Here is a 21,198-nt window from a genome sequence, read left to right on the forward strand (position 1 = left end):
TGTCCTGGTTAAGCTGTAAAAAGTTTTCTGCCATCCAAGATCTTATATCCAAGATACAGTTAAAAAGGGCATCCATTGGTCTGGTGTCATCAGGAGACACGGAGATGTACAGCTGCGTGTCATCAGCGTAACTGTGGAAGTTCACTCCATGCCTCCTGATGACACTGCCGAGAGGCAACATATACAAATTAAAAAGTACAGGGCCTAGAACCGACCCTTGAGGCACACCACATGTCATTTTATGGATCTTAGAGGAGCATGTATCCATACTCACCATAAAAGATCTGTCAGAGAGATAGGAAGTGAACCAGTTGTGTACAGCACCAGAGAGGCCCACCATGTGTTTTAGTCTGTTTAAAAGAATAGCGTGGTCTACTGTATCAAAGGCTGCGCTTAGATCCAGTAGCACCAGGACTGAGAGCTTTTGGGCGTCCCAGTTACATCTAAGATCATTTAAAACCTTTAGGAGAGCCGTCTCTGTGCTGTGGTTCACCCTAAATCCAGACTGGAATATCTCCAGGATCTGTCTATCATTGAGAAAATCAGTAATCTGAGTAAAAACAAGTTTTTCTAAGACTTTACTTAAAAATGGTAAGTTGGATACAGGTCTGTAGTTATTAAAATCATTACAATCCAAATTGCTCTTCTTCAGAAGGGGCCTCACCACCGCCGTTTTAAAGGCAGCAGGGAAGACACCCAACTGAAGAGAGCAATTCATCATGTATAAAAGCTCAGCCTCAAAAAATCCATAAAGTGTTTTAAAGAGTGAAGAAGGAATTGGATCTAAAAGACATGTGGTGGGTCTCACTGTGGAGAAAACCTTCTGAAAGTTCTCAGCATTAACCAGGACAAAGCTGTCCAGTGTCTCCTCAGGTACAATCGAGCCCTCAGATGTGTTTACAATCATATCGCGATTAGATAAAATATCAGATCTGATGGCGCTGATCTTTCCCCTGAAGTGGTCTGCAAACTGCTCACAGAGCGAGTCTGTGGGGCTTCTTTTGGAGCTTTTAAAATCAGGGTTAAATAAATGATCTATGGTGGAAAAGAGGACCTTGGGATTATTTTTGTTAATACTGATTATTTTGGCGAAGTATGAATTTCTTGACTTCCTTAATGTATTATTGTACATTTTAAGTTGCTCGGAAAATATTTGATGGTTGATATTATTTTTATTTTTCCTCCATCTCCTTTCTGCTGCCCTGCAATTTCTTTTGAGTTTTTTGACTTCTTCGTTTCTCCAGGGTGATGCATGTTTTACGTTAATCTTTTTGGTGGTGAGTGGAGCAACGCAGTCAAGGCTTTTCTTCAGTTTGCTGTTAAAATAACTAAAAATCAAATCGCAGGATGCAGGTAAAATCACAGGGGGGCATTTGACTAAAACCTTGGTAAAATTTGCAGCCACTTCAGAGGTTAGATAGCGCCTCCTCACAGTTCGCACTGAGGTCTTCCGCTGAATAAAATCTTGACTCCTTCCACTTGTTTTTCTAAGCTCCTTCTGCTTCATGGTGTAATTCACTACAAAGCAATATGTGTTACTTTGTGCATGTTGTTACTTTTATTAATCTTTTACAAAGGATACCCTCGGAATTCATTTTGATCTTGTTTATTAGTGATTTTTTTGACCTAGAAATAAAGCAAACAAATCACACATTACAAACAGGAATAACTAGTAGTGCTTCAGTGTATCTAAATAACATTTTGAGTTTGTTCATTTTTAAAACAATACATTGTAATGCCTTACTTTTAGTATTGCTTTGTAAAATCAGGCATCTTTAATATACATTAAGGTGTTCAACAAAAAACAAAAACAAACTGTGATGTCAACAGTGAAGGCTATTTTGAAAAATGTGAAACTCGTAAGAGCTGACGAAAGACAGAGGAACCAAGTCCAACTTTAGTGAAACATTTATTCTGAACATCGTTATTTTCAAAACATTCCTATTAATACATCAGAACAGCTTCTAATTCCAGACTTCCCAATCAACAACAAAATTAAGAGACAAAAACAGGTCTGACAGGTGAACAGAAGAACAGATGACTTAATATTCATCACACTGAAACTGTAGAAGTCCTGAACAGATGATCCCCCGCTAACCTCAGTCAAAGAGCTCGTCAAGGACACTCAGTGAGGTGTGACGTGTGGAAGGCTGCAAGCAAACAAGTTTTAGTTTTCAAGGTATGTTGTACTTAATCTAGATTTTGATTTATGTAACATATTTGTATTCAAAGGGTATAAATATAGCACTAGGAGCAAAGTTCAAAACATCACACATGTGCTTCTTTTCCTCTCATCATAAATAGCTTTGTACATATTTTTTTCTCTGCACAGATCCTACAACTGTGGTCACTGAAGGACCAAAATGAATTTGTGGTGACATGTATATGTTCCTTTTAAAGAATTAATTCATTTGTACCTTAGCTGACCAGGTGCTGTTAAAACAGATTGCACAGTCATGAGAGAAAGTAAATATGATGTATTTGGGTTTTTTTTGTTCTTACCAGTGTGTATCCAGTGTCAGAGTCACTGTGATAATCTTCAATCTCGTCCTCATCTCTTTCTGAGATGTCATCTTCAATCAGGGAAAGCCTGCGAAGCACACACACAGATCCATTCTGTGATTATTTCTGGTTGAAAATAGCTTTTGTAAAATGGAACATATTCACAATTTAATAGTAAGTATTAAACAGTCTAAAAATCAGTCTTACAAGTTGAGGTGGGAGTTCAGGTCTTGCTGCCTTGGAGAGGGGGTGTTCTTGCTGGAGGAAGCCAGCCGTCTTTTATTGAGTTTCACTTTTCGCATTTGTAACCTGGAGAGCAGCAGAAGACAATTTTCCAACTTCACTGTCTACCTGCTGTATTCTGTGTCTATGATTATGCCTTAATACACAGGGGAAATTAAATTTGTTTCATCATAAGCAAAACTCTGCAGGAGCTTTAATCTTCCTTCTTTTGCTGATTGCCCTTTTGACCAGTAACACAGCACACAGAAAAGAAAGGTACTGACATGAAATCATCTGACCCATGGCAGTAATTTACAAATGCTCGAATCAGAGGCAGCAGATACTGCAGACATGCTGATCATAAAATTTTACTTACCCTGGGGAGAACTCATCCTCTGACTCCAGCTCAGTTAAGGTGCTGCTGATATCCGACTCCACGGGTCTTGGTTTCCTGGATGCAATCCGCTTGGCGGGTTGCTTCTGGACAGTGGAGGTGAGGGCTGGGGTGTGCAGGCTGCTCTGGATGCTGCTGTTGTCCAACCAGGATCCTCTGGTGGTGGACGCTGAACCTGCAGGAGAGACAAGTCACCACACAAAGATGATGACGCTTTAATTGACAAGGTAAAGTAGCAAATTTGCTTCCTGCAGAATTCAGCAGATTCCCAAACACACATGTACATGTGAAGTAAAAATACCAAAGAATAAATGTTTTTAAGGCTTTCGAAATGTGAAGAATGCTATTAATTTTACATCACTGTATTTTGAACAACTATGACAGTTTTGCACTGTTTCTCTTAATGGTACCGAGTCATTACAGCAATTCCTGGACTCAAATTCAGATCAACTCCATAAGTTACAACCCAACCCAAACCAACAACAGAAAGAAAATAATGGACACATGGATCATGTGCTAAAAAGAAAAAGAATAATATTCTTGTTATTATAACTGATTACGATAAACGATTTCACAATTTGGGTTGAAATAACTGCTTTGTCCTGACATTTGGGTCACTCCTCCTCTGAATGGCCCCAAATATTAATCAATCCATTTTCTTCCACATATCCAGTTACATGGGGCGAACTAGATAGCTGTCCACTAGGGGTGGGTTTTTATAATCGATTTATCGATTAAAATCGATTCTGGCTTGGATAATGTAAAATCGATTCATTAAAATTCTGAATCGATTTTTTGATATAAATTTATTTTGCCCGAAATGCCAGAATCTCAGGTTAAATCTCACAAAATTTCAACAACAGCTAAGACAGTAAATGAGAGCAGGAACACGGATTCTGCACAAAGCCTTAAACACACAGCGCAACCCGCGGATCAGAATCAGTGAGATGTCGCCTTTCTCACAGTCGGGGCTGAAAGCCGACAGCTCGCTGATTCTGATGTTTCGGCGCTTTGTGTTCACGCCCTTTTTGCGCTGATTCTAAAGCTGTTAGTTTGATCTCTCTCCAAACAATATTGACCGAACCAGCAGCAAAAGAAGATCCAAACTACGCTTCACATAAACATCGTCATGAATTCACTCTGACTTTTACTGTTTTGCTTCGACCACGATGCACAGCTCTCTCTCTCTCTTCAAGAACAGTTTCCCGTCTAAAAATCTGTTTTCTGCATTATTCGCTTGCTTGTTACGCACAAGTCTACCGTTGTTTACAGCGCTGTCGGCCGATGTTTGTTTTTTTTTTCGTTTTATATACTTCCGAAAAGAAAACCTAATTTCTGCCGTTCAATACTGAACAAATTTAAACTTTTTTAAATTATGCAAAATGCAAAACGCTCAGCTGTGTCTCTAATAAAACCGCTGTAACTTCAGAGGTAATGTTCATGTGTTGATTAATGGTTTTCTTTCGTTTTTGATGTACTGCAGAATATTTTTATAAAATCCAGGCCAGGAAAATCTCCTTCATGTCGATTCGGGACCTTGTGAATTGGAATTGAATCGATTCTAGAAATCAGTGACGATACCCAGCCCTACTGTCCACCCTGGACAGCTAGCTAGTTCATCTCAGGGCTGCCCCAGAGAGACAAACAGAGGGCATGGGGACAACATGCAAACTCCACACAGAAAGGTGGATTCAAACCTTCTTGCTGCAAGGTGGTAGTGCAAACCAGTGCACCAGTGTCATTTTTTTCCATCAATTTGTACATAGCCTCATTGGCAAATAGTAGCTAATACTGAAAATAACAATGAGACACTTCTTAGGATTAAAGAGCACTTCGTTGGCATATATCATGTCCAACAATCATATACCTCTCCTCATCCTCGCCCTCTGACCATAAGACAGGGGTAAGACTGAATTTTCCATTAAATTAAGTTAAATTAAATTGACTTCCCACTTCTAAGCATTTTTTAAAAAATTAATTATCTCTGCTATGACGTAGAGTATATCCATGCAGAGTGTTTTGTGTATCATGTGCATCACCCTGAGCTGTGGTCCTCCTGCGTTTCACTACAGGCATGTCATGAGAAGGGACTTCGTCATCTCCCTCCTGTTCAGTGGCTTTAGAGGTGGCGCGAGCTTCCAAAGAACGCTGATACAGTTTGACTGGCGGCCAGGAGAGGGCAGCGCTGGGACATGCCGATTTCAGAAACTCAGCTCTGGGAGGAGATGACAGAGAATCAGGATGGGACAAAGACTGAGGAAACCTTTGTTTGCATTTCATTTTCAGTTTCACTGGAATTGAGCAAATAATTGTGAATCTAAGTTAAATGAATAATATGATCAACGCAACGAATATGTAACAAGAATGAAGACACTGTTTTATTTTGTTTTACCTGTAATATAATAATTCATGTGGATTCATGACATCACAAGTATTCTCTCTCAAACTGTTGCTAAGTGAGATTTTTTTTCCTACATATGTATAACATACAGAAATACATGTGCAGTGTTACGAGTGAGCGTGTCTGTGTGTTTTTGCTTCTCACAGCTGGGCGCGGTCCGGCTGCAGTAACTTAAAACTGAACTCGCTGAGGATCTCCAAGAAGGCCACATTTGGATTTGGCTCCTCTCCCTCCTGTGGGTCCCGAAATGCGAAACGTATGCCGTCCCTGATAAAAAAGAAAGACAACACAAACAATCTCTTGACATAAGGAGAAACACAAAATGAACAACCACAGTGTGAAGAATACTGTAATTTCTCTTTACAGTCCTCAAATCTGATGATTTCTTACTAGCTCTGAGTTAATTATTACGGATGATTTCTGCCATAAAGTAGCGTTTTTCTATGTGAAACTGTAGCTGCTTCTAAAAATGCTACCATAGAAGTAACAGAAAAATAAATAAATAGGTAAACTAGGTCATGGTAAGGTTGGCCTGTGTGCATTTGTCAAGAGAAACGTGTGTTACTGACATGTGCAGGGCCACCAGTGGTTTGCGGACACGATGAAGATCAATGCCAAAGCTCATGGGAAGCCTCTTGGCCAAGTCTCTAATCTCAGTGAGATCCTGCCTGCTGTGGTGCTCCGTGAGCATCTCTGAAAACAGCTGAGCACACACAGACATGTTGCATAAAAGGCACGATATATATCTGGATATGCACAAACAAATATTCTGTGTTGGTTAGTTAAGGCTGCAAACTTTTAAGTAATTCAAGTACTGGTTGTAATTATAGAAGAGAACTCCCACATAACCCACGAAAATGAAGAACATGTGTTTTAATTTCAAATTAAGAGACAGTAAATATGTGCAGCTGGTTATTTAAATTGGAAAAACAACTCAGAATGTACTTCAGCTAACACACAAAGTTTATTGTGTATGTGACACTCGTCCTTGCATACAAAAAGGTCACTGATATGGAGCCCTGTATACTTTAGGTAGGTGTTTTATAAAAAAACACAACAAAAAAAATTTTTTAATGTGAAAACTGAGGGAAAATCCTCATCAGACTACTGTAATGTGCTTAAGTAACAAATGAAATGATAAACAGTAATACAAACTGTGGGAATTTTTAACCATTAAAACCATTAGGTGATATCTGTTCCTGTCAGCAGTGTACCCACGAATATACAAAACCAGTTAACTGGCTATTTTTATAGTGAAGAAAACTAACTCTGTTATGCTTCGATTGGATAAGTCACAGCAAATCTTAAATATTGTTTGATTTATGACTCCCAAGTTTAAGAGTTTGAAAGCATCTCCCTATCACGTACCTACCGCTGACTGAAACACTAATAACTGTGTTGTTTTTAGAAGACCAGCATGCACTTTTCATCTCACCTCTCTCCTTCTGTGCCCCCGCTGTGAGCCTCCTACACTGTGCCAGGGAGGCGCACTGCACAGTTTGATAACCTCTACACTAAATACAAAAGATTACAGTGACATGCAAGTGCACACCTGCTGCAGACTCAGACAGACAGTCTTGGCGCTCTGCACGGGGTTGATGAGCTTGCTCTTGCTCAGAGTCTCTTTGATGATGTCACCAAAGTCCTTAAAGTACTAGCGGAAAAACAAACAAACAAACAAACCAAAAACCAGAAAAACATCAAATCTATTTAATTAACAGCTCTGATAAATGTCTGAAAAAAATTAATCGGACCCACTCTGTTCTAGTCACCTGTGCCTCTTTTAGCAACCGTACTCTCTGACTCATTCCCAGCACCTCGGTGGTTCTAAAACAGATTTTCTCACCCTCCTCCACGCTCTTACACATCCTCTCCATTATTACTTTTTTTATGAATCTGCTTCCCGTCTTTCTATCCCAATTAATTCCCCCAAAGAATGTCGGTCCAACGACTGATCTCCAACTAGATTACTAAAGTCACGACTTAACCTTTTAACACATTTTGCCTACATTCACGCACAACTGTGATACAGAAACAGTAAGAATTGTAATATGTGTAAATATAATGTGTTTGTGGTCATATGTGATAGGCTGGGCTGATAAAACCCAACAATCCCTCCACCTTGTTGTAGTGCTTGAAGACATCTGTGGCAGCAGTTAGGTCCAGCACCCCGTAGATGACCAGCTTACAGTAGCCAGCAAGTTGGTTGCGCTTCTTCTGAAGAAGACGTATCTTCATCTCCTCCTCATCCTCAGCTAAAGAGGAGAGCCAGGTTGGCAGAAATGAGGAGTTAACAGTTTAGAAATGCAGAGATAGAGGGAAAGCATGCTGTGGGGTCTATAAGAGCATGAATGAAAGGGATATTTGGCAGAACATTATAAAATATGGAACAGAAAGTGGATACAGAAGAAGACTTAAAACAAGACATCAAAAACTGTACCCACAGGCAGTGATACAACTAAGCAGTTTCCAAAATATGGTGCAAGCTAATAAAAACTACATCCCTTTCATTATTCAGTTCATTCTGACATCTGCTAACAGTGCTGTCGCTTTGTCAACACTGGCTGACAAAGCGACAAATTGCTTCTGGAAAGTATCACAGTTCATGCAAACATTTATTGAGAGTAGGCGTACATTTTTCAGTTGGTGTCAAGATGCCATGGAGCTCGACGTCTTCGGTGTCAGTGAAGATGTAGTCCAGAAGGAAAGCGGCCAACTCAGACCGCAGAGAATCAGATGGCAGGTGGGCCAGTGCCTGGAGGGCAGGCTTGGAGCGGACTGAACCCACACTGTACAGCAACAGCAAGTCACATAACAGCTCAAATGCCTGTAAGGACAGAATTTATGTTATCCAAATATCAAGACCCAGCTCTATATGACTCCGAAATTAAACTGATGAGTAACTATTTAGTTTGTAAAGAAAATTATAGACTATAAATCTGATTATGTTTGTTTATATGATGACAACAAAAAGAATAACATGATAAATTAACATATATATCTGTGTTTTAATACAAAAACGTAACAAAAATGTGCCAAGCACGACTAATTTTGTAAATGGTGATCCAAACTAGAGTCAAAAGGTGGCACTTTTGGGTGGCACTCTTGTTCCTTAGTCTCATCAACCGTCACAGATCGTCTCTGGTTTGAAAACATCAAAGGCATCATCACAGGACTTTACTAGCCTGAGTGTGATGCAATGGTGGCTGCATCCATCATTACACACAGCCCCAACATGTTTGAGTAAAACTTATTTAGTGTGTTTTGTACTCTTCACTAAAGTTTGATTGTTTTTAAAAGCCCAAATTTATTATACATCACAGTCTAACTGGTCTAAGGTTTTTGTTTTTGTTTTTAAATATAAGACACCATTGCAATCATCTGCTAAAATGAGGTTTAAGTAAATAAATGAATTTTATCAGCTCATGGGTTGTGAAAAAAAATCACTGCAAACAAAGCCTCACAAATCTTTTTAATCCTTTCACCTCCATACCACCAGGGCAGGTGTTTTTCCTGACAATTTCACACAGGCCAATATATTGTGCATCACTGTATACCGTGTTCTCCATGGTTTGTTTACAGACACTGGACATCTCACTGAGACTTTGGTATAAGTAGGGTGGTGTAAATATTCAAAGATTAAAATCAATTACAATGATTAAGGAACCACAATAATCAAGATAAAAAAATTACCGTCCATCTCTTTGGAAACAGTTTGGCTTCAAGGAGTCCAGCAGCAGCAGCAAACGAAAAGGTTTAATAGCACTCACGATCGTACTGTTTTGAAGAATTGTAATCTGAGTAATTACCAAAAAATTATTGTGATTTTTTGCCATAACTGATCAGTCGCAGTAATTTTCAAACACTTTCATTTCAAGTTATGTTTTGTCATGTCCCACAGGGTGATCTAGGTCTGTTGTTTTGGACCGATATCCTAAGATGGACTTTTGTCTCAGATAGCCAAGTGTAAAGTTGCCTTTAGTTAAAAAATGATATGGCTTCACTAGTACTTCACATATGGGATTGGTGCGCACTGTAAAAAGAAGAAGAAGAAAGACAAAAAAGAGCTCTTACTTGATCTCTGATATCTATCTGATTCAAAGACAAACAATCCTGACAGACTCTGCAGAACGACCGCACCTCCTTCTTCAGGCGCTTCAGTTCTGCCTGGAGTGAGAGAGGCACACAATAACAGAGGAAGACAGATTAAATATTTTCTTATCTTCTTACTAAAGCGCGCGCGTGTGTGTGTGTGTGTGTGTGTGTGTGTGTGTGTGTGTGTGTGTGTGTGTGTGTGTGTGTGTGTGTGTGTGTGTGTGTGTATGTTGGCAGGGTTGGGGCAGTTAGTTTTCTAACCTAGAAATTCAGCTCCTTCTACACACCAACAACAGAAATCCTAATTAAACCACTTCAAGTGATAAGATTATTTTGGCTGCTCCCTTATTCACACAGCGTTGCCACAGCAGGTAGCTCGGGTAGCCCCTTTCTGCTATAGCTCACAAGTAGAGCTGGGCGATATGAGATTTTTTCATATCACGATATGTTTTTTTCATTTCAGGCGATAACGATATCTATCACGATATAAGCCAAATAACTATATTTGTAAGATTTAAATGTGCCGTTGCTCACAAGTAAAATGTGAAATAATCAGCAGCTTGTTTTTATTTAAATATTTATTTCCCATAATAAGTTCAACAGGGTAGATGTACTTAAGGAACATGAGACTTTTTCAGATAAATAAAGGCAAATATTGCAAACCACACAAAAGGCAGCTGCTAAAGCGTTTAAGTTTCAAAATAGGACAAACGAAACAGACTTAAATTGTCAATTCCACTTAGAAACAAAATATTAATTCTAAAAATAAATCTTAGTTTGTTTTACAGAAGAACAGACAAAACTGACTAACTTTTGTCAATATCAAATAAACTGAGAACTAAAAGGAAATTCTCAATCTCTCCTTGTTGTATAGCTGAGCTTTTCAAACAGTTTTAACAGTTACTTTAGTCTGACAAAAGCCGAATGACGAATTAGCGCTTCCAGTCAGAGACTGAGGCTACGTCCACACGTACACGGGTATTTTTGAAAACGGAGATTTTCCGTTTTCGTTTTAAAAAATAATCCCGTCCACACATAAAGGCAGAAATGAAGGAAAACGCTGCTATGAACATGCCAAAGCAGCAGGTGGCGCTAGATTCCTAACCGTGCAGAAATATTGGCCAATCAGAAGTCTAGAATGAATAATATATATATATATATATATATATATATATATATATATATATATATATAGCAGCTGGATAGCGTAGTGGTTAAACTACACGCCTTTGGAACAGAGGATCGCAAGTTCGATTCCTGCCTGGGGCGTCTGTATCCAGTAAGGGTCCTAAGGCTAGACCCCCTATGCTAAGCAAGCCTACCGCAGACATGAGCGAGACAGATAAATATGAAGGCATGCCGGCTCGGACGTCGCCCGGATCAACAAGGTCCGCGTCAGGTGTTGAGGAACCTGGGCACCCTGACGAAAAGTGGGCTACTGGAACAAGAAGGCATCGGTGGGCAAGGGACGAAAACAGGGCGTTGTTGGAATGCTACTACGCAAGTAACCCCGGCGGAAGGGGCTACATGAATAGGATGAGGGACCTATGGATTCTTCGATACCCAACATCCACAATGACAGCAAAACAACTAGTAGCTCAGTGTTCCAACATTCGAAAGAAGGGACTGCTCTCACAGCTAGAGATTGACGAGGTACAACACAAATGCTACGGCAAGGAGGAGTCAGGACGCCAGGTCAGGGGGGAGATATCATCACCCCCACCCGAGATTGGGTACATAGCCCCAAGTGCGATAGGAGAAGGATCGTTGAGTGCGAGAGGAACTGACCTGAAAAATAGGATCATGGCCAAGCTTGAAACCTGGATCCCCCGTAGCCGGTTACCAAGATTACGTGAAGTACCCTCAGAAGGTCTGCTAGATGATGTTAATGCAGCACTACGGGCAATACCTACAACCACGATTACCGACACTAACAAGCTGATCTACAATACGGCAGCAGTGATCAGTGAGATGCTTGGCTACAAGTTGAACAGCCACAAGGGGCAGTACCCTCCATGGAGAAGGAGGCTAGAGGGCAAGATCAAAGTAGCACGGAGGGAGGTTAGCCAACTAACAGAGTTGCAGAAAGGTGCGACAAATAAGGTGCCTAAGAAATACAGCAAGCTGTCCATACCTGAGGCCTTGGAAACTGCCAAGCAAAGACTCACAGCCTTGGCCAGCCGCTTGAGGAGGTACACCAGAGAGATAGAAGGCAGGAGAATAAACCAGCTGTTCTCCACAGAACCAGCAAAGGTGTACTCTCAGTGGCAAGGGAACAATAAGAGAACAGCACCACCAAGGCTGGAGACCGAGCAATACTGGAAGAGCATATGGGAGAAGGATGCAACCCATAACGGCAATGCTCAGTGGCTAGTGGATCTGAGGGCAGACCACAGCGACCTCCCTGAACAGGGTCCAGTAACCATCACAGTGGCAGATATCCAAGAAAGGGTCTCCAGTATGAAGAGTTGGACAGCACCAGGGCCCGACATGGTTCACGCCTACTGGCTGAAGAAGCTGACTGCACTCCACGAGCGTCTGGCAGCACAAATGAACCAGCTGCTAGTTAACGAGAGACACCCGGAATGGCTAACCGAAGGTCGGACGGTCCTGATCCCCAAGGACCCCAAGAAGGGAGCGGTCCCCTCCAACTACCGACCAATAACCTGCCTCAGTACTACATGGAAGCTCCTGTCAGGCATCATATCGGCTAAGATGAACAGGCACATGGGTCAATACATGAGCGGGACACAGAAAGGAATTGGCAAGAATACCAGAGGTGCAAAACACCAGCTACTGGTAGACAGAACAATCAGCCGAGACTGCAAGACCAGACTGACCAACCTGTGCACTGCCTGGATTGATTACAAGAAGGCCTATGACTCAATGCCCCACAGCTGGATACTGGAATGCCTAGAATTGTACAAGATCAATGGGACCCTAAGAGCCTTCATCAGGAACTCAATGGGGATGTGGCGTACAACACTAGAGGCCAACTCCAAGCCCATAGCACAAGTTACCATCAAGTGCGGGATCTACCAAGGAGATGCTCTGTCCCCACTGCTGTTCTGCATAGGCCTGAACCCCCTCAGTGAGATCATTAACAAGACTGGCTACGGATACCGACTACGGAACGGAGCAGTTGTCAGCCACCTCCTGTACATGGATGACATCAAGCTGTATGCCAAGAGTGAACGAGACATCGATTCACTGATCCACACTACCAGGCTATACAGCAATGACATTGGAATGTCGTTCGGACTGGAGAAGTGTAGTCGGATGGTATCAAAGAGAGGGAAGGTAGTCAGAACTGAGGGGATTGAACTACCAGAAGGCAACATTGCAGACATAGAGGACAGTTACAAGTACCTGGGGATCCCGCAGGCAAATGGGAACCATGAAGAGGCCGCTAGAAAGGCTGCAACCACCAAGTACCTGCAGAGGGTCAGGCAAGTCCTGAGGAGTCAGCTGAATGGTAAGAACAAGATCCGGGCCATCAACACATACGCCCTGCCCGTGATCAGATACCCTGCTGGGGTAATAGGCTGGCCAAAGGAGGAGATAGAAGCCACTGACATAAAGACAAGAAAGCTCCTGACCATGCATGGAGGGTTTCACCCCAAGTCCAGCACCCTGAGGCTGTACGCTAAGCGGAAGGAAGGGGGCCGGGGACTGGTGAGTGTCAGCACCACAGTCCAGGATGAGACAAGGAACATCCAAGAATACATTGGGAAGATGGCCCCAACTGACCGAGTGCTCAGTGAATACCTCAGGCAGCAGAAACCCAAGAAAGAGGAGGGAGACGAGGAACCATCATGGAAGGACAGGCCCCTGCATGGTATGTACCACCGGCAGATAGAGGAGGTGGCTGATATCCAGAAATCCTACCAGTGGCTGGACAAAGCTGGACTGAAAGACAGCACAGAGGCACTAATCATGGCAGCACAAGAACAAGCTCTGAGTACAAGATCCATAGAGGCTGGGGTCTATCACACCAGGCAAGACCCCAGGTGCAGGCTGTGTAAAGATGCCCCAGAGACAATCCAGCACATAACAGCAGGGTGCAAGATGCTAGCAGGCAAGGCATACATGGAACGCCATAACCAAGTGGCCGGCATAGTGTACAGGAACATCTGTGCCGAGTATAACCTGGAAGTCCCGAGGTCAAAATGGGAGATGCCCCCAAGGGTGGTGGAGAATGACCGAGCTAAGATCCTGTGGGACTTCCAGATACAGACGGACAAAATGGTGGTGGCTAACCAACCGGACATAGTGGTGGTAGACAAACAGAAGAAGACGGCCGTAGTGATCGATGTAGCGGTTCCGAATGACAGCAATATCAGGAAGAAGGAACACGAGAAGCTGGAGAAATACCAAGGGCTCAGAGAAGAGCTCGAGAGGATGTGGAGGGTGAAGGTAACGGTGGTCCCCGTGGTAATCGGAGCACTAGGTGCGGTGACTCCCAAGCTAGGCGAGTGGCTCCAGCAGATCCCGGGAATAACATCGGAGATCTCTGTCCAGAAGAGCGCAGTCCTGGGAACAGCTAAGATACTGCGCAGGACCCTCAAGCTCCCAGGCCTCTGGTAGAGGACCCGAGCTTGAAGGATAAACCGCCCGCAGGGGCGTGCTGGGTGTTTTTTATATATATATATATATATATATATATATATATATATATATATATATATAAAATTGTAGGTTGTGTATCCTTCAGGTGTTAATGGGGTTATTGAAAATGTGTATATGTGCGTATGTGTGTATATACGTAGGTATGGATAGATAGAAACATATATGTGTATATATTAAAAAAAAAAAAAAAAAAAATTACACATAACATATAATGTAATTACAAGGAGGTATTTCTGTAGTCTATTGATACTAGATAGTGGAAAAGGGGTGGGATTAAATAAGCTTATGCTTCTTCCTGCTCCTTTTTGAACATGGACGTTATTTGGAGTTGTGGTTGCTCGTTTTCCTTTTGTTTGCTTTGTTCATTTGTCTCTTTTAATTCTATTTTTTTTTATACTTTTTCAACATGTTCAAAATAAAGATTCAATCAATCAATCAATCAATAGAAGCCTCGGTGGGAAAAAGTAAACAAAGCTGGGGCATAGAAGCAGAACCGAGTCGTATGTGTGGACGGACAGTAACTGTGTGTATATGTAAGCATTTAAACACTGCAGAGAGTAGAATTAACAGTATTGTAGAAATTCATTTCCCCGAAACAATAACGTGGCGCACAGTGTGACGCATGCACCAGTTTATTGTATTTCCAGACTTGCTTTCGGCACAATTTACAGTGCACGCTACTCTGTTTTTGTCAGACTTGAAATAGCCGAAATACCTTCACACTACGGAACTTCTATGGCTCTTCCGTTCGACAATCTCTCCGGCATTGGAACCATCATCTGTTTTCTCTTCGGTCACGCTCGGTTGATTTTTCTAGTCGGCACACTCATTTCCTCCATTACGCGCTGGCTGCTTCCCAAACAAACACACGTGCGGCTTGGCACTTGTGCGGTATGTAACAAGTCACGCGACGTGACGCTGCGGCTGTGATTGGTTCGGCTCTGCGCTACTTAATTTGGATTGGCTGACCTTTTTTTTTTTTTTTTTTAAGAGGACAAGAGCGGCGAGGTCTATCGCGATAGCTTAATTTCTCTATCGAGTAAAAGTTATATCGCGACACATATCGTTATCGTTCTATCGCCCAGCTCTACTCACAAGAGATTCGTGTCTCCTTCCAGACTTGGCCCAGGAAACTTTTGCTTTTGGCAAGCATGGAACCACCTGTTAGAAGTAGCATCTGTACATTTTGAATTGTTGGTGACACAATCTTCAAGATACATCTTCAGAGTTTTAAAGGTAGAATCTGACACTCCCAGTCTCCTGTCTTTGTTAACTATGTCAAAGCAGTCTGTGACACACACACACACACACACACACACACACACACACACACACACACACACACACACACACACACACACACACACACACACAAATCCCCGTTTATCTTTATCTAGGCCTTGTTACAGCCCCTCAGTTAATCAACAAGCCATTTCATCTCCTCTCCCGTTATGATCCTTTTGGCTGAACTCATTATTTGAAACTTTGTTTAGAATGAGCATCCACCACTGTAACAGTAATAATGTGATACCAATGGGAAAACACAATTTAAGTGCACACAGGAAGAGAAAAAGCTGTGTGAGTCATCAATCAAAACATGAACAGACAAGGAATGAAAATGACTGATCAAGAGGAATGGATCTGGATGTGTTCTCTCTGGAACAGTGTTGAGAAAAACACACAAATGGCTGCATGAGTAATAATGACATGCTCAGTGTGTGTAAAAAATGAGTGAGAGAAAAACAGGAGAAAAAGTGAAAACGAGCTCAGAAAGACAGAATAGAAACTAAAGAGAAGCAAGAATGAGACAGGAAACACGTGAAGACAATCAATAAGAAAAAGTGTGAAGTGGTGGGAAATAAATATCCGAGTGTCGCTGTGGGCTCAGATGCACTCTAACAGACTGTTGCGTTAATTGCCTGCTGTCTGCGCAGCTGGTGAATTGTTCGACAACACAGACAAGAAAAGCTTAACAATCACACAAGAAGGCCACCAGCACGGTCGCCTAGGGCTGCCTGTGATGTGATAGCCATTATGAAAGTATTAATCATGCAGCTTAGCTTATTTCATGCAGGTAGACTGACACTACCGGGACCCATAACCGAAAGTTTATCTGAGAATAAAGATTCAGATCATTTGAAACCTTGTTGGAGGACAAACAGCGGTTTTATAACATGAGACCAGCACCTCAGTTGGCTTGGAGTTCACCACATTCACTTTGGCCCACATCAGGTGAAAAGCTGCACACTTCATAGCTGGCACCATCAGCTGAAATGACACAAAAGAGAGTTAAAATTGACCTTCAATTAGAATAAAATGTTTTCCTTAAACTACTCCTGTACAAAAACCTAAAAACATGACATGAGAATTAGGGGATCACATTTTTAGCCTTGCAATTCATATGACATTCATGTTTTGTTAACTAGAAATTCATTACATTCCCCATTTTACTTATTCCATCCATCCATCCATTCGCTTCCGCTTATCCTTTTCAGGGTCGCGGGGGGCGCTGGAGCCTATCCCAGCTGTCATAGGGCGAGAGGCGGGGTACACCCTGGACAGGTCGCCAGTCTGTCGCAGGGCCAACACACAGGGACAGACAACCATTCACACTCACATTCACTCGCACATTCACACCTAGTGGCAATTTGGATTATCCAATTAACCTATCCCCACAAGCTGCATGTCTTTGGACGGTGGGAGGAAGCCGGAGTACCCGGAGAGAACCCACGCAAACACGGGGAGAACATGCAAACTCCACACAGAAAGACCCCGGCCTGATGGTGGAATTGAACTCAGGACCTTCTTGCTGTGAGGCAACAGTGCTAACCACTGTGCCACCGTGCTGCCCATTTTACTTATTATTTTCATAAAATGGCACTGCAATAGTCATGACATTCACAATCCTCCCCCTCAAATATGAAACATTGGCAGAAACCTCCTTATCAAGCTCTCTGGATTCCATCCGGCTCTTCAGCAGCTCAAGACAGGAATCAAACAGCTTCCAGGCAGTCGGGTCCTTAGCACTGGAGATAATGCACACACACGCAATACAGTTGCATACTTCTGTGTAAGAATTATTTAATACTATTGTCGCATGCATTATAACAGCATACCTGCTAAGGGCAGCAATCCTTTTTAAGGCAGTGGCTCCACTGTATGTGTCATCATCATCTGCAATACCCTAGGTCACAAACACAAAATGATAGATAATAGTTCCACATCGATATTATTTCAGTTTTTGTTTCCAGTTTTCATCATACATTATTAGTATCTCAGTAAAACTAAATAAAACTCATGCAATACTACACCAATCCAACAAAAAAAACCCAAACTAAATTCTTGTAAAGTTTCTGATCTATTTTCTTTCATAAATACAAATGATATTAAACATGTTTCATATGAGTCATACTGACATAATTCCTCTAAAACAGCACAGCTTTCAGACTGCTTTAAATGCCACCCCCCACCCGCATGCTTTGCAAGCCTTCTGTTTACAAAGGGCAGCCAATCATAACAAAGCCAGCTTAAAGGGAAGAGAGACAAATTAGCTATATTGGCTTGACAGAGGATGAACTGAGGGGCAGCAACGAGGCCCAATACAACCTTTTAATTAAGATTATTTTACAGTGAATCAAGCAAAGCTACTCTAGTCCAAGACATGAAAATATGGACATAAAATAAGCATAGTACATCCCCTTTCTTGAGGAATCTGTCCTTGTAAGATAATACATACTTACATACATTATTATATGTATTTTCTGTATGTATGTCTTATATACATAACTAAATTTGTATTTATTTAGCACCTTTCAAAACCAGGATAACAAAGTGTTTCACAACAAAAAAAACCCAAAACAGAGGATTAAAAACAAGAAAACATAATGTATTACATTTCAACAAAACTTGCATTTAAGTATACAGTATGCACATGCACAATATAAAATGTATCTGCTGGTATGCAAGCATCACTGACACACTCTCCAACCTGGAGCAGGTCATTTACGTAGGTGCTGAAACATTCGGTAAGGACATCAAACAGCTGGCTGAATGCCATTTGTGCGCGGGAGGAGAAGGTGTAGCAGTCGGAGCTGAGAGCGCTGACCAGGTGGGCGCAAGCCTCCAGTACGGCGACCTCTGTGTGCTTCTCCACAATGCCACATACCTGGGACAGCAGCAGGTCCAAATGCTGAACAGAAGAAGTAGAATATGAATGTAACGCTTAGGATAGTAATTATTTAAAGGTAAATCGCTTGCCCTCCCACTCAAAGACACTGAACTGAACCACTGGTTCAGCATCTGGCTGAGGAAATCTCTAACTGCAGGCAAGCTTAAAACTCACAGCTGGCATGACCTGAAAGTCAGCCACTGTTTAACTGTGGACCTGACAGGCTTCAGTTCATTTTCCTCTAATATTGGAATATTATATTTGCATTAATATTAAGATGCTAAATCATAAAATAATAGCTCCAAAATAAAAGAAATAAAATTGTCTTTGAGCATTGGTAGCCTCTTTTTCTCTTTAAGCCATTAAGCTTAATTATTACCATATAATTCACATTGAGCGTGAACTAACTTGGATACTGAATAAGAGAAAAAAAATATAGAAGCACAAATACTTTCTAAATATATTTCATTACATATTGACGACAATAAACACATTTCTGGTCCTCCTACCTTTTCCAGCCACTGAGCGCTGCTGTACATCTCCAGGTCAAAGTACAGGGGAGCTTTGAGGAGCAGTTTCACGTTCTTTGCATCCGCTGAGTACTGCAGGTCAGTATAAACATAAACTCTTCTTTTAAAATTTAAAGCAACAATAAAAAAAGCTGAATATTTGTATTTAAATGAACCTTGGCAAGCAGCTGTGGCAGTAAAGGGATGAAGTGTGTTGTGATGCGTCTCTTGTCTTGTTCCTGGATTTTCTTATCCTTCATACTGAGGTTCTAATCCCACATGACCATTCAGCAATCAATCACAGGCAAGTTTAGTGGAGAAAATGTGCAAAATGTGTCATAAAATATTTCATTTACAGCCTCCACTGTTCCATCAAACACAAGCCACACAGCATTATTCTTGCATTTGAATGTGTCACCACCTTTTTGCCCTGAGTTCTCCCAACAGGTGGGGTTGCCTGTGCTGCCTGTCTGATCGCACACATCATCAGCTCTATGAGCACACCCTCCTCCTCATACATCAGTTCTGACAACACAAAAACAGACAGTTGAAGAAACAGAGTAGCAACAAAAAGGAGCAGCTATCACTAACTTGCCATTTTTATTGGTGCTGGGGAAAAATGGCTACGTGCTTAGGCTCATACTCTTGTCATGTTTACAGTTTTATCTTGTTCCTCACCATCATCTTGTAGCAGGAAAGTGGTCATTGTCTCCCAGTCTCTCAGCTCAGATCCTGCCACATGCCAAAGGCTGTCCACCAGATATGCCCCATGCTCATGGAACTGTTAGGAGAATGGATTTTTTAGCATGTGTCTCCACATCAAAGGAGCCAAGTGAGGTGGTCTGGATATCTGATAAGGATGCCTCCTGGGTGCCAATTTGGCAAAGGTGTTTTTGACATTATACTGGGAGGAAGCCCCATACAAGACCCAGGGCAAGCTGGAGCAATTACATCTCTTGGCTGTCTCAGTGCCTCAGTGTCACCCCAGAGGAGCTGGAGGAGGTGGCTGTGGACAGCAAGCTCTGGGCGTCTCCCCGAGACTGCTGCCCCCAGACTAGCAGCAGAATATGGTTGGATTAATTTTTTCATAAGAAAATTTTACAGTGTGTTAATAAGTATTATATAGTCTCTATATTTGAAATTAAGTCAGAGTTAAAGCATGTCCTCCTGCGTCTGCGCTGGTCAAGACTAGTTTCCCTGATGTTACACAGATGTTTAGGGTCACCATTTGTCAATCTATGATGAACTCTTGCCAGAAAGCTGATGCGTTCACAGAAAGGTTAACAGGTTTGACCAACTTGAGTAACATCTTCTTGGCTCCGCTCTGCATTTTTGTACTTTCATATCGCCTTAAATTCCAAACAGAGGAGAATGAAAGAGAGGGGGCATAGAGAGAAAGAAATACTACCTCACTCTGGATGAACAAGGAGATGAGGATTTGAAAAAAGGCTGCATTGTTGGCTTTGTCATTCTCCTGGCTGTGACTGGTAATCACACTTTTCAGCCTAACATAAACACATAAAATAAAAAACAAGAACATTTTACATAATATTAACTAAAAATACAAAAATTCAAAAAAATAAAATACAAAAAAATAGAAAAATAAAAATTCTATACAAACTACATGTTTGCATAGAATTTCCACTTTATTTTTGAGGGTCAGTAATGAATTAGTAAATCCAACAAAAATTTGAACATTTTTGTAAAAGAAATATGCAATAAATAAATAAATAAACAGCAACATTTACACTTCTGTAACCACTTCTGCGACCAAGTGTGGTTAAAGCGTACTTGCTGTATAGGAAGCCACCAGCTGCAGATGCCAGACCTCGGTGTGACGCGTAAACCAGTGGATAAATGTGGCCACACTCCTCTTCGTCCAGTCCTTCATCTGTTCTCCTGCAAGTACACACATAAAAATGTACTGATCAACTGAGGTACATACACTAGATAAAGAAGATGACAAACATTTCAAAAACCAGCAGTTTCAGTTCATTTTTGTTCATCTTTTTGATTTCCCCTAAAAACATCTAATTTCACTGCAGTCAGAGGTGTGAGATGTTGGCAAGCATTAGATCACGACTGATGCTATGAATCATCAGCAATCATGACCAAGCAGAGTGCAGGAGTTATGTGGAACCATCACATATGCTGGTTGAGTAAGCATCTTTATATTTAAAATAAGAAACTGGGTGTTAAAGTTTCTTATTCTGACTTCTAAACGAATGCTAAATGTGTGAAAACAAGACTGAATCACAGAATTGGATATGACTTTTCT

The 21,198-nt window shown here is 41.6% G+C and overlaps 1 protein-coding gene across 5 annotated transcripts in view; it reads right to left on the minus strand.

Moving 5' to 3' along the window:
* Positions 1–1,633: 1,633 nt before the first annotated feature.
* Positions 1,634–21,198, minus strand: part of stag3 (STAG3 cohesin complex component) — a 28,072-nt gene continuing 8,507 nt past the window's right edge. For 3 of the 5 annotated variants that reach the window (XM_085429243.1, XM_085429281.1, XM_085429272.1), the window contains 22 exons: positions 20,712–20,819; positions 20,329–20,425; positions 19,599–19,701; positions 19,342–19,445; positions 19,097–19,189; positions 18,921–19,013; positions 18,220–18,432; positions 17,360–17,427; positions 17,182–17,269; positions 16,431–16,511; positions 15,339–15,404; positions 9,594–9,686; positions 8,154–8,346; positions 7,641–7,774; positions 7,072–7,173; positions 6,089–6,222; positions 5,664–5,786; positions 5,158–5,333; positions 3,101–3,293; positions 2,710–2,811; positions 2,503–2,590; positions 1,634–2,150 (listed from right to left, as the gene is read on the minus strand). In XM_085429243.1, coding sequence (XP_085285369.1) covers positions 2,100–2,150; positions 2,503–2,590; positions 2,710–2,811; positions 3,101–3,293; positions 5,158–5,333; positions 5,664–5,786; positions 6,089–6,222; positions 7,072–7,173; positions 7,641–7,774; positions 8,154–8,346; positions 9,594–9,686; positions 15,339–15,404; positions 16,431–16,511; positions 17,182–17,269; positions 17,360–17,427; positions 18,220–18,432; positions 18,921–19,013; positions 19,097–19,189; positions 19,342–19,445; positions 19,599–19,701; positions 20,329–20,425; positions 20,712–20,819 — 2,503 coding nt within the window. In that variant the 3' untranslated portion in view covers positions 1,634–2,099. The remainder of the gene's footprint in view (positions 2,151–2,502; positions 2,591–2,709; positions 2,812–3,100; positions 3,294–5,157; positions 5,334–5,663; positions 5,787–6,088; positions 6,223–7,071; positions 7,174–7,640; positions 7,775–8,153; positions 8,347–9,593; positions 9,687–15,338; positions 15,405–16,430; positions 16,512–17,181; positions 17,270–17,359; positions 17,428–18,219; positions 18,433–18,920; positions 19,014–19,096; positions 19,190–19,341; positions 19,446–19,598; positions 19,702–20,328; positions 20,426–20,711; positions 20,820–21,198) is intronic. The other 2 variants (XM_085429262.1, XM_085429252.1) reach the window with 2 other exon arrangements.

The sequence above is a fragment of the Rhamphochromis longiceps genome, linkage group LG2, assembly GCF_057381845.1.
Source record: "Rhamphochromis longiceps isolate RC_006_pf linkage group LG2, R_longiceps_female_GT1.1, whole genome shotgun sequence".
NCBI classification, from domain to species: Eukaryota; Metazoa; Chordata; class Actinopteri; order Cichliformes; family Cichlidae; genus Rhamphochromis; species Rhamphochromis longiceps.